Source organism: Mus musculus, chromosome 1, assembly GCF_000001635.26.
Source record: "Mus musculus strain C57BL/6J chromosome 1, GRCm38.p6 C57BL/6J".
Taxonomy (NCBI): Eukaryota; Metazoa; Chordata; class Mammalia; order Rodentia; family Muridae; genus Mus; species Mus musculus.
The window spans coordinates 170,368,699-170,382,548 of record NC_000067.6 but is presented as its reverse complement, the minus strand read 5'-3'; the positions used below and the strand labels follow the sequence as shown (position 1 = coordinate 170,382,548).

The window sequence follows — 13,850 nt, the reverse complement described above, 5'->3', positions numbered from 1 at the left end:
CCTATTTAAATAGATCAATGGGCAGGGTCTACAGATGTAGGTTAGTTGGTGGAGTATTTGCCTCGCATGCACAGAGCCTTGGATTTGATCTCTTGCACCACACAAACCAGTTGTAGTCCTGCTGACCTATCATCGTAATATTTTAGAGACAGAAGAAGGAGGATTAGAAGTTTAAGGTCATTCTTAGCTCTGTATAAGTTCAAGGCTACCCTTGGCTACAAGAGATACTGTCTCAAAACAAAACAAGAAAAGCCAGGAGGAGGTGGTGACTGGAGAGATGGATCAGCAGGTAGGAATGCTATTGCTCTTGCAGAGGAGCCAGGTTCTATTCCAGGGCTTACTTAATGGCTCATAACCATCTACAACTCCAGTTCCAGGGGATCTGGTCCCCTCTTCTGGCTTCCATGGTCACTAGACATGTACATGGTACATATACATACATAATACACACACACACACACACACACACACATACATACATAATACACACACACACACACACACACACACACACACACACACATATATATATATATATACACACATTTATATACATACATACATACATACAGGCAAAACATTCATACATATAAAATAAAGAATTCTGTTGTTTTATTTTTAAAAAAAGGCACAATGGATTTCCCTCCCATAGCAACTAGGAAACATTGGAGAAACAGGTAAAGGTGAGTTCCCTCTTTGTCCTTTCTGATCTGCCCTGTTAGTCTGAAAAGAATCAAGTGCCAGGCAAAAGCCTAGAGGGTCCAATGGGATGGCACCTGGGAAAAGGCAGGTGACTGCCAGATTGTGGGGTTAGATGTTTAGAGAGGTGGTTAGGCTAATAACCCTGGGCTTGGCTCAGTGCCCTGGGAGGCAAGCAGGGGACAAGGAATCAAAGGCAGGAGTCATACACCCAGGACTGCAGAATGGGGCGTGGCCAGACGCTAGGTATTTGCATGGAGTCAGGTACCAGCTTCACACTCTTGTCTGGCCCTCATTGGAAGAGCTAGTGAGAGGAGAAAGTTATCTTTGGGGACTTTGCTAATCCCTGCCCTTCTGCTCTTAGTGCTTGCACTCTCGAAGGTGCCATATGACATATGTCTGTGGGGAAAGGGAAGAAGGGGAGGAGGCCAAAGGCAGCCCTGTCCTTTGCTCCTCCTATGCTATGAAGGATGCCCAGTCCCCAGAGGGCACCCAGAGGGATGCGGCTGCAGGCTTAAAGTCCTGTGCCCCCTCCTCTATGTCTTTATTTCCTGTGTGTCTCCAAGACCACAGCTGGGCCAGGATGGAGAGTAGCAAAACTAAAAATGTCCTCATAGCTACCAAGAACCGAAGCCCTATTTTCAAGCATTTATGTAAGGAGGACGGGAGGGAGGAGGAGGAGGAGGAGGAGGAGGAGGAGGCTGGCTTTGGCTACAACTTGGAAGTTATGTGGGCTTGCTGAAGATGGTGGAACCAGTTTGGCTAAAGTAACTGTTAAGTTACACTTCTCTCACCTAAATTTGAAACTAACCTTAATTTGTAATGGTGATGGTGATGATGATATTTTTTCCATGAAAAGAATATTTCCATTTGGAAAAGTAAGAAGGAGGTGGCCTGTTCATATTGTTGTCTATTTGTCTTTAAAATACTTGCAAAGTAGAGGAGATAAGAGTTCATTTCAGACCAAAGAGACTCTAATACTTCTTCAGTTAAGCTGGGTATATAGCTGGGTGGTGACATGCTGCAGGAGTCTCTAGGTTTAATCCCCTGTGCTGCAGAAACAACCCCCCACCATGTTCTTCAGTTAAGCTGCTACTGTGTGTGAGCCCCCGCCCCCACCCCAAGCCATTCCCAGCACTGCATGGTTTCTCCATTGTCCCAGGCAGTGGGACATTGGAGCATTGTTCTAAGAACCCGGAAGACTCAGTGCTGTCCTGCTGACCAGGCTGTAAACCAGGAGCCACTTCTTACCTTGGTGAATCCATGCTTTGGAGTTTTATTTGGAAGAGGTGGATAGGAAAAGCCCCAGATGGAGGTGGAGGAGGGGTGCAGAGCCCTCCATTCCGATGCTCTGAGAGTAGCATTACTAGCACATGGAAGATACTGGGTTAAGACAAAATAAAACAACAACCAAAACCAAAATCAAAACAACTCTGTGTTTGCCTAAGGTTCTTGGATAAGCAAAACCCTGGGGAGGCTCTCCCAACCCCTTTGAGTTACCTTCATCCGTTCTTGCCCTCTTCATGAATTTATTGGATTCGCCCAAGGCTCACTGCAAAGTTTTTTAATGAACGGGAGAGGATTTTAATGGGAATTTTCAGAAAAGGAAAGTAATTAGGTGGAGTTATTGTTAAAGGTTGCCTTCCTTCTATGGCTATGCTCTGCAGATGTGGGGATGGCTCCTAAAATTAATTTCTGATTCCTCTGGTCTCTGCCAGTGTTGCTTCATCCCCATGAAATTCATACAAGATGCCTGGAGCCTGGCCTTGCCACCACCCTGTCCAAGAATGCCAAAAAAGGGGAATAGTTGCTCTGCACTGCTTTTCTTCTCTCTTTCTTTCTTTTAATGACAGGATTAGTTGCATTCTTTAGAGTTGCAAAGAGTCCTCCCAGGGTCATCTTTGACATTGGGGGAGCATTTTTAGGCAGGGAAGAAATCCGGTGTCTGATTTCTCTCTCAGGACCATAGCCACTTTGAGTAGAAATGTATGCTGCAGGTCACAGAAACCATCCGCCATTGCTGGGGCTCAGAACCTGGAAACCAGAAATTACATGGTGTGGGCAGAGGTCTCTTTCTGCTCCATCTATCCCAGACTCAAAGCTTGAGAAGATGACAACCCAGATATGCCACGGGAGCACCAGCACGCCTGTTTGCTACCCAAAGGAGAAGGAAAAGGTCAGCTTGGCAACAATTAGGCGTAACTGTCCTTCCAGGCAAATGCTTAGAAAATAAAACTGTTCTTCAAAGCCCCACCCAACAAAGCCAACCTGGCTGAGTAGAGCTCTGACTTCCCCACTGCTGGGTTAGAATCAGTCACCATAAGAATGCCATCAGAAACTTGAAAATATCATCCTGAGTGAGGTAACCCAGACATAAAAGAACACACACACACACACACGCACACGCACACGCACACGGTATACACTACTGGTAAGTGATATTAACCCAGAAGCTCAGAATACCCAAGATACATTTCACAGACCATATGAAGCTCAAGAAGAAGGAAGACCAAAGTGTGGATGCTTAATGCTTCTTAGAAGGGGGAACAAAATACTCACAGGAGGAAATATGGAGACAAAGTGTGGAGCAGAGATTGAAGGAAAGGCCATCCAGAGCCTGCCCCACCTGGGGATCTATCCCATATACAGTCACTAAACCTGGATGCTGTTGTGGATGCCAGGAAGTGCTTGCTCATGGAAGCTTGATATGGCTGTCTCCTGAGAGGATCTGCCAGAGCCTGACAAATACAGAGGTGGATGCTCACAGCCAACCATTGGACTGAGTGTGGGGTCCCCGATGGGGGAGTTGGAGAAGGGACTGAATGAGCTGAGGGGGTTTGCAGCCCCATGGGGGGAGTACCAGTATCAACTGGCCAGACTCCCCCAGAGCTCCCAGAGACTGGACCACCAGCCAAAGAGTACACATGGAGAGATCCATGCTCCGGCCACATATGTGGCAGAAGATGGCCTTGTTGGACATCAGTGGAAGGAGCAGTGGAGGTTCAATGCCCCAGTGTAGGGAAATGCCAGGGTGGGAAGGTAGGAGTGGGTGGATGGGTGGGTGGGGGAGCACCTTCATAGGGGGGAAGGGGACCTGGAGAGGGTATAACATTTGTAATGTAAATGGTAATGAGTGTCTCATCCCCTACCTTATTCCATGTGTGATGTCAGTGGTAGCCTGGACTCCCACCATTGTCCAGGAGTAGTGAGACTGAGTAGACCAGCAATAGTGGAGGGAGGATACTTGCAATCAGGCACAGAGCACGCTTGCCCCCAGGAGCTGGATGGGATGCTAGAATTGCACAGACGCAGGACGTGCCCTTGGGGGTCTGCAGAGGCCGGTGGGCAAACCACCCTTAGCAGCATGGTGTCTTCCTCTTTCCCCTTTTGGGGCATTGCAGTGGGATGATATTAAAACAAAGTTCTCAATGAACCTCAAGTCATATAATAGTTTAAAAATTCTGGGTTTCAACTGAAAGTCATTTGCCATAGAAGGAATAAGCGAAATCTCAGTTAAAAAAAATAAACTTTATTATAAAAAGCTTCCCAATTAAAAAAAAATATCTACACTGAAATTAAGCAGACCCAAGGGCTATACAACTCAGTAAGCTTCTCTATAGTTAGAATAGTCATTCTGAAGATGTGAAGATGACAGAAAAATCTCACTTTGAGCAGATGAGCAAAAGGTAATCAGTGGATGTTAACACCAGGGTGCCAGATATGTTAAAGCTACCTGACAAAGACTTTTAAGGAGACAGTCATAAAAACACTTTCATGAGCAATCACAAGTACTCTTGTTTTTAATTTTCATTTTGAGTTTATGCCTTACTAAATTGCCCGGGCTGGTCTATAACTCCTGGGGTCAATAATCCTCCTGCCTCAGTTTTCTTTCATGCTTGGAATTTTAGACATATGTCCCCATGTCTGGCTTCTATCTTTGAACAGATAAAAAAGAGACAGTAAAAACATAAGAACTTAGTATCCAAATAGAAATATTAGAACCAAAAAATTTTGACAGTTAAATAAAGCTCGACAGAAGGGTTCAGAGGCAAATAGTAGGTGCTTTATAAATATTGCTGATTGAGTTGAAAGGGCAGGCAGAGTCTATTGTGACTATAGATGTGGCTTAATGTTCCTGACATAAGAAATTCACCACCTCTAAATCAAATCACATTTTAAACATATTATATGTTGCTCTTTAAATAGTGCTTATAGTGTTGTGTGTTGAAAGCAGGCATCCAGGTATTTGGACTTTTACCTTGAAAATACCTGTTTTCCAGCTGGAAACCAGCTCTAATATGTGTCAGTAGGATTAGGAGGCAACTAATGAATGGGGGGAACTTGATGGGCTCATGGTGCCATGACTAGAACACAGAAAGGAATGTGTTTTCTACCATTCTGATCCGACCACAGGTTACTTCAAAGATGCAGGAATAAGTGTCGTGTGCACAAAATAATCTCAACTATAGTAGCAAAAAGTTTGGAAAATGAGTCCAGAACCAGCTCTTTGCAAACCTGGGACTTAGCAGTTCTGAACCTGCTGTGTTTTGAAAGGGTTCTTAAAAAATTAGTCTCCCCATTGTGTGCTGTTACACACAGACCATTCAGAATGTTAGAGGGTAGTGAGTAGCCATTATGAAAGTGAATCTTTGTAAATGAGCTAAATACCTAATAAAAAATGGAAAAAAAAAAGAAAGTGAATCTTTAAATAGTAACTACAGTTCTAACTGAAAATCTGTTGCCTATAAAACTGTTTAAGCTGATAAATACTGAGTACTTATGGAGCCTAAATCTCTCTCCAGTATTGGATTGATGTTGTGTCTTCCAGGATTAAGAGGCTGTATGTCATCAACTGAGACTGTGTATAGGAGATCAAGCTGGCCATTCCCGGCATGGATAGGGTAGAGACTCATGAAGTTCCATCCTTAGCTGAGGAACTGTTGGCCCTGATGGCAGTGGGAAAGGGGGAGTCAGTTTCATGCTCCCATAAATGACCCGATACCTACGCAGTATAGGCAGCATTACATGGCCTCGGCGGATATAAGTAAAAGAACGCATGATGTTGGGAGCAAAAAGCAGTAGGTAGGGAAGGAAGTAAAAGGGAGGAAAGGGGGGTAGATTTGATCAAAACACATTGCATGCATGTATGAAGTTCTCAAACAAGAATTTAAAGGGAAAAAGTATGAGTGGAGTGTGTGTGTGTGTGTGTCTGTGTGTGTCTGTCTGTATGTGTGTGTGTGTGTTTGTGTGTGTGTCTGTATGTGTGTGTGTGTGTGTTTGTGTGTGTGTGTGTGTCTGTGTCTCTGTATGTCTGTGTGTGTATGTTTGTGTGTCTGTCTGTATGTATGTGTGTGTGTCTGTGTCTCTGTGTGTCTGTGTGTGTGTGTGTCTGTGTGTGTGTGTCTGTGTGTGTCTGTCTGTATGTGTGTGTGTGTGTGTGTTTGTGTGTGTGTCTGTATGTGTGTGTGTGTCTGTGTGTGTGTTTGTGTGTGTGTGTGTCTGTATGTGTGTGTGTGTGTGTGTGTCTGTGTCTCTGTATGTGTGTGTGTGTGTGTGTGTGTGTGTGTGTGTGTGTGTGTGTGTGTGTGTGTGTGTGTGGTAAAGCTGCTTGCCTCTTCTGATGTTTCTTTCTGGGCCTCAACATGGCCTTCTGGTAGCCTCCTGGAGAGCTTCCACCCACCCTGTGCCTCCTATTTAAAACTCTACCTTGCTAAAAGACCTTGCTCATTAATGAAGTGCCCCACCACCACCACTTTTCCAAGTCTTTTTGTTCACAGATGAGTTCGGTGTCCTGGACAACACTATATATCTGTGAAAAAGACCAGGAAAGGTGGAACGGGGCTCTCTGTGCCTGTGGGGAGTCAGGCCCAAGGGAAGGTGACAGTTGGTTGATGACTTTCTGATTTCTCTCCTCACTTTGGGGTGCTCTCCATTCTTCAGGCCCTTCAGTCTGAGCTTGCTCACCCCCATGCTTACCCTCATCTAGAGCTTGTGACTCTTGCTACGGAAAGTGGATCACAGCCAGAATGAATATCCTTTTATGAGTCACGCAAAGGCACTAGTTAAACTTACCTGATGTACAAGATACATCCCCATGCTCTTCCAGTGGAGCCGGGGACTACATTTCACCTTCATTCAACAGCATCCTCCACACACCGTGAAGTTTTATCCTTGCCCTCCTCTCTTTCATTTCTCTTCCTCCGCACCTCTGGATTGATAGATGGCCTCTTTTTTTTTCCCTGTCTTTTTAATTTCTCTAAGGAAATTTAGAGTCTGCCTTTGCTCCCATGAGGCCTTCTGGGCTCCTGCCCATCCTCTGGTGCCTAGAGAGACACTTTCTTAAAGTGCTTGGAGAGAACTGATCAGAGCAAACACATGACATTTTCCACTTGTCCTTTTGAAGCAATCAGCTCTGAGCCTCTTAGAGGGAAAAAGCCAGGAGCGAAATGCATGTGTTTGCATATGCATTAGTAGCACACTGAGTGCCCTGGTTCTGTCCGAGGACAAGCCTAACTTATTCATGTACAGCTTCTTTTATTGCAGAAAAAGGAGTGGACGTGGGATGAGAGCAAGATGCTGGTGATGCAGGACCCTATCTACAGGTAAGAGCCCTGCCCATCTCTCAGGAGGATGCTGAGCCCCAGGGACCGGCGCTGTCTCCTGGAGCCATCTCTTATGAACCGGTGGGTGCAGATCAAGTTAAATAAAGGACTGATGCCTTTCCCCTCTGAGACCTGATACTTCTATAGATGTAAATATCTTTAAGATGAAAAGTTTTGCTTGCCATGAATTGCCCTGGGGGGAGGTTTGAAGGATTTCTCCGTGGTATTTAATTCAAATGGCCACATTGGATTTGGAGGCCTTTTCAATTTGTGCTGATTTTTGCGCTACTTGAAATTCCATAATTGCATAGATATTGATCGAGAGAAGCAAGCTAACTGAGTTATCTCTTTCTCCATACTTCCAATTCCCCAGTCACTGTCTCTTCCACTTTTCTTCCTCCTTAGAATTTGAACATAGTGAAGAGGTTTTGATCATGTGAAAAAGCAAAATGTCCCAAATGAAGCTACCAGTACCCTACATATCCTGGATGCTCATGGTCCTTGAAAATTCATCTGTGGAGATATTAACCCTCAAGCTGATAGCCCTGGGTGTGGGGGGGGGGGTTCTGGGGTAATCAGGTCATGATGGTAGATGTTTGAGATTGGTGCTTTGATAAGAGAGGCTCCAGAGAGCTCGAAGCTTGCTCCTATCACCATACAAGGACAGGGCTCTTTACCATGTCTAAACCAGTCTTAGACACTGAGACTGCCAGTCCCTTGATATTAGACTACCCAGCCTCTGGAACTGTGTGAAATAAAATATTAATGTTGCAAGCCATCCAGTTTACGGGTGTGTTATCATAGAAAAGTGAGCTGACACGCACTCAGAAGTTGCTTTCCCAGTTAGATTGGTACGACTCGCACAGATGTCGGATGCCTGTTACCCATATGTTTTCTCTAGAGAGGTAAAAACCATAACAATAACACCCAAAACCCAGAGCTTTCCCGGGAACCATGGCGTGCCCTTGACCTGTGGCCCTCATCCTTCTGTCCTGCATCCTGCAGGTCCAGCTCCTCCCTTCTTCCTGTTTTCTCCACTGGGAAAGAAGTCAGCTGGAGGAGAGTTTGGAGACCCAGGGCTAGATTTTTGCCTTTGCCCACCCTCACATTATTGCCATTCATCTGCTGATGGAGTGGATACGGGTTCTTGAAATAGTTGTTTCAGTATGTTATTGCAACTTGTTTTTTGCTCATGAATTAATCAATTAATTTATCACCGTTGCTATTAGACTGTAAGGTTCTTTAAGGGAGGAACTATTCCCTGTTCACCATTGCATATATAGTGTCAAGCCTGTGCCTGGCTCATAAGAGGCACTTAATAAATGTGCAGTAGGTGGGTAGATGAATGCATTAAATTTCTCTATGAAAATTAACATAAGTTATGGTAATTCACTATAGGGAACAATTACACTCTACTTGATTGATAAGAAAAAGCTTTGAGAAGTAGATTGCAGCAGAGCTGGGATTAGAAGATATAAATAGACAAACTACTGCAGTGTGCATTTTATAAAAAAAACAACAACAGTATTTTATATGAGTGTGTGTCCCACATGGGTATTGGTTACTATAGAGTTCAGAAGAGGGCATCGGATCACCTGAACCTAGATTAACACTGTCTGATATGGATGCTGCGAATTTGGGTTCCCTGGAAGAACACCAAGTACTTTTAACACTGAGTCATCACTTCAGCCCCCAGGAAGACAGTTTTCTTTGTTTGTTTTGTGTGTTTTTGATTGGTTTGGGGGGTTTGGTTTCATATTGTTTGGTTTCTGCACCGTATAGTGTACATAAGATGACTTTTGCATATGCTTTTCGTGATTTTTTTTTTTAATGAGACAGGGTCTCACTATCTAGCTCTGAATATCCTGAAACTCAGTATATAGACCAGGCTAGCTGTAAACTCAGAGAGTTCCACCTGCCTCTACCCCCCAGGTACTTAGATTAAAGGCATGCACAACCATGCCTGGCTTGTTCATGAATTTAAATTTTGCCCATTCGTGATTGGAAGGACTTTCCCATTTAATACACTCCAGTCAAGGTGTTTACTTTTAAACAGTTTTATTGAGGTAGACGGGCATTTAAAAATGAGAACATCTTTAAAGTGAATAACTTGGTGAGTTTTGATAAACATATTTGTAAAACCATCACCTTAGGCAATACAGTAGACACTGTTGTCACCCCTAAGGTGACTTGCGCCTTTCTCTGTTCCTCTCTCTTCTCACTCCATCATCCTCTAACTGCCACACTCCACTATTTAATTTAGTTTTTTCACATGTATGACAGATAAATGTCCGAGGCCAGCCTGGTCCATAGAGCAGGTTCTAGGACAGCCAGGGCTACACAGAGAAACCCTGTCTCAAAAAACAAAAAGAACAAAAAATGAAAAACAAAAACAAAGAACAATGAACAAACAAAAACGTTGTTTTCAATTGTGGTTTTAAATTTTAACTTTAATTTATTTAGTTGTAGGCCAGGCTGCCCTCAAACTTGCAATCCTCCTGCCTTGGACTACCAACTACTGTAGGCAGGCACCACTATGTCTTATTAAAGTTTCAATTTTTGATGGAAGTCAAATTTACCAAAAAAAAAAAAAAAGAAAAGAAATCTTTGCCCAACTCGAAGGCTTTCTGTTTTCCTTTGGAGATGTTCTAATGTTAGGTTTTATAGGTTTTATGGTCATGTGGATCACTAGTGTGGTTTCATGTAAGGGATGAACCAAAGCCCGCCCCCTCCATTTTCCTCTCTCCTGTGCTATTTATATTACCACTTGTGCATATCAGGTTGTCCTGGCCTCATTTGTAGGAGATTATTCTTTTTCCACTGAACTGGATCTGTATATGTGAGATACGGATGTATATATATATTCCCTCATACACATTATTTTTAAAAGTGTTAGAATTTGATAGGCTATTCTAGATGCTATATTTACTCCCATAATGTGGCATTTTATGGTTCTTAAAAATTATATCATGTTATCATTTATTTATATAACTAACTAACTGTGTCAGGCCTTAGCTTGTGGTGGTTCCTAGACTTTTAAGAATATTTACAGTAATTGCTTTGAATTCTATTTTTCATGTTCTATAGTGTTATTTTTCTTAGCCCAAATACAGAAGTGAAGATACCATGTCTACATATCAATGGTAGCTGCAATACATTTGAGTCTTCCTGGCTTTTGAATTTTTGAGACTCAAGATTCGGTGAGAGCCCTCAGATGAGTATGGGAGTATGTGGTAAGGGCTTTGCCGTGGAATTTAGACTTGCAGAGTTGGGTGGGAGTTGCAAATAGAAGGTCCAGAAGGGGTCAGAGCAAAATCTTTCATCAACCTTGCCTTCTGTGGGTCATGAGTCAGCAAATCCAGGGACAGCTAGGAGCCTGAGCTAGCATCTGCTGGATTTCAACTGCAGAGGGGCTGAGTGCAGGGTCCGTGGGAGGCTGGCTGCTGGCTCTGCCTAGCGAAGCAGTCAAGCTTCTGATATCAGACCTGGACCCACTGCTGTTCAGCAGATTTGACAGTTGTGCAGGAGAGCTGGATACAGAGTATACAAAAGTGAGGACAGTCGCCAAAAACCAACTCAAGAAAACCATGATACCATCCTCCTATCTCTAACCATTGATCTCCAGAGGATGATGGCTGCTGTTTCACTTCCTCTCACCAAATTTCCCACCAGTTTCCCTTATGGACAACCCCGAGAGGGGTGCTTCTCAGGGAAGATAGTCCTGGGACACAAATGGCTGGCTTGGCTGAGGTCAGTCACTACAAATTTATGCAGTAGACCCTAGCAGACTCTCCTTCCTGGCTTCCTGTGAGTGCTGCTTAGTGAGAGCATTTACTTCCAAGCCCCACATGAAGCTGTGGAATGAGGAAGAGATAGGCCTGAAAAGGGAAGCATGCGAGGGTTGCAGTTGTTATTGTGGTGGTGGTTGTTGTTGTTTTGTTTTGTTTTTAACTCCTTCCTAACTTTGGATTTCACTGCCATCATGAAGATGCTTTCTCATCCTGTCTTTCTGTGACATAGTTCCTAGGATTAAAAATAAACCAGCTCAGTAGTGAGCTCCCGTAGCTCATTTGGAAGCCATTGCCTTTGAATTTTAGTGTAACTGCCTGGGAGTCATCTCCTGACCTCGGGAATTAACATGTTTGACTGCATCAGTCCCTGTGGTATTGACTCCCAGCTACTAGACACTGAACTACGAACACCTCCCTCTGTTTTTTAAAATGCTAGACAGACTAAATTATGACTGAAAGCCTCCAAGAAGCAAATTGCAATAATTCTCCACTTCTTTAAGTGACCAAACCAGGTAGATTTGTCCCCAGATGGTTTCCAGACACTTCTCAGAAATGGCATTAATATCCAAACAGTTGCTGTAGTAATTTGGAGTCAGGGCAAATGCATCTCCAGAGTTGATCGCAGTTTAAGGATACAATCCATCATAGCAAAGAAATTACAACAGCAGGAGTCCACGGCAGCTGGTTGAACCACAAGCACAGTCAAAAGCCAGAGAGCGCTGAATATATTGGCTAACCTGAATTTCTTTTCATGCAGTATGTAGAGTTCTCTGAGCCAGGGAATAGTGTTACCTACAGTAGCCAACTCTTCCCACCTCAAGTAACCTAGTCAAGATGACCCTCCACTGGCATGATTAGGGGTTCATCTCTCAGATGGTTCTGGGGAGGCAGAGGCAGACAGATCTCTGAGATTGAGGCCAGTATGATCTACAGAGTGAGTTCCAGGACAGCCAAGGCTACACAGAGAAACTGTGTCCCAAAACAAACAAACAAACAAACAAAATGAACAATTGACATTAACCATCCCAGGGCCCCAACCCTTCCTGAAGATTTGTATGTAGATAATGGTTGATTAGAAAGAGAAACTCTCACTCATGTACCTGTAACAACCCTAAAGAATGTCTCTGGTTCACAAAAGTCAACAAATAAATGGCATGTAAATAGAAGAATGGGGTTAGTAAAGGAGGAGGAGGAGGAGGAGATTGGGGGAGGGGAAGGAGGCGAAGGAAGAGAAAGGGATTGGAGGAGGAGGAGGGAAGTAGAGGAGGAGGAAGGGCTTGAGGAAGAGAGGACCAAGAAAGAATAATGGGGATGTATGTGAATATAATCACAATACATCTCATCTGTGTATTTAAATGTCATAATCTAATAAAACTCACTATTATGTATAACTAATAAATGTTATATTTTAATTGTATTAGTCAAGGTTCTAGGAACAGAACTGAAGTCCCCAAAACAAAACAGGCAGTTTCCATTGTTGTTGGTTACCCACTAGAACTATTTGATAAGACCCTATTACTGAAGACACTGGCTTATTCTTCATGGCTCGTTCAGCCTGCTTTCCTATAGCACTGAGGACCACCAGCCCAAGGCCTGCACTGCCCATACCAAGCTAGACCCTCCCACATCAATCATCAATAAAGAAAATGCAACAAAGTGTTGTTCACAGGCTAGTCTTTTGGATATATTTTCTCAAGTGAGGTCTCCTCTTCCAAAATGACTATAGCTGGTATTGAGTTGACAATCAATTTGGCAAATCTAGATTCACAAGAGAAGTCTTATCTGAGGATTTGTCTGTGGGTATGTCAGTGGGGCATGGTTTTGATTATAATGCATGTGTGAAGAACCAGCCTACTGTGGGCAGCATCATACTCTAGGCTTGGGGTGTTGATCTCTATAAGAGTAGAAAATGATAGATGAATAGCAAATACTCAGCATGGGTGTATTTGTCTCCCAGCTCTTGACTGTGGTTGTGATCTGACCAGTTGATTCAAACTTTTGTCACTGTGGCTCCTTAAAGTAATGGGTGTCATTTGGACATAAGTCAAATACAGCCCTTCTGACCTCAGTTGCTCTTGGATTGCAGGAACAGACAAGAAATTAGAGCACCTATAAAGACACATACCTTTCAGTACAATGGAAGTCAGAAAACATTGAATTATTGTTATGAATATGTTAAGTGCCTGTCAAGTGCTAAAGCTTAGCAAGAACTCCTTAAAACATTTTAATTATGAAAAAATCAATCTAGGTAACTTTTGAAGAGGGACTGAGAAATTTGAGGCGAGCATCTGTCCTGGAACAAGGATGAGGAGTTTGGATCAAGGAGAGTGGAGATGGAAGAAAAGATGTGAGCGTATCTTGGTGGGTGGTAGGAAGAGCTGCTTCAGTGAAGGCTGTGGATAGAACCTTTCAGTCATTTGGCAGAGGCAAAAAGAATCGTGATGTGAAGAATTGGAACTTAATGATAAGGTGAAGCAGAAATCTATTTTAAGGAGAAGAAACGGAACCATCCTCACAAAAGGGAGGAGGAACGGTTCCTAGGGGACGGAGATTGGCAGTCTGTAAAGTATGCAAAACTTCGGAGTGTTACTATTTTTAGGCATGTAATTACACACAACTCTGAACTGAGATATATAGGTGGGATCATGTCATTATGAGAGACGGTAGAAGCACTAATCATTAGTCATTCTGATGTTTTATGAAGCCAAAGAAAAACACTTTCAGTACCCTTAAAACTCTCAGAAATGTATACTGTCCC

The 13,850-nt window shown here is 43.4% G+C and overlaps 1 protein-coding gene across 2 annotated transcripts in view; it reads left to right on the top strand.

Moving 5' to 3' along the window:
• Positions 1-13,850, top strand: part of Nos1ap (nitric oxide synthase 1 (neuronal) adaptor protein) — a 274,383-nt gene that overhangs the window by 207,301 nt on the left and 53,232 nt on the right. For both annotated transcript variants that reach the window (NR_154593.1, NM_001109985.2), the window contains exon 4: positions 7,243-7,301. Coding sequence is in view for 1 of the 2 variants with exons in the window: in NM_001109985.2 (NP_001103455.1) it covers positions 7,243-7,301 (59 nt within the window). In the remaining variant the exon portion in view is untranslated. The remainder of the gene's footprint in view (positions 1-7,242; positions 7,302-13,850) is intronic.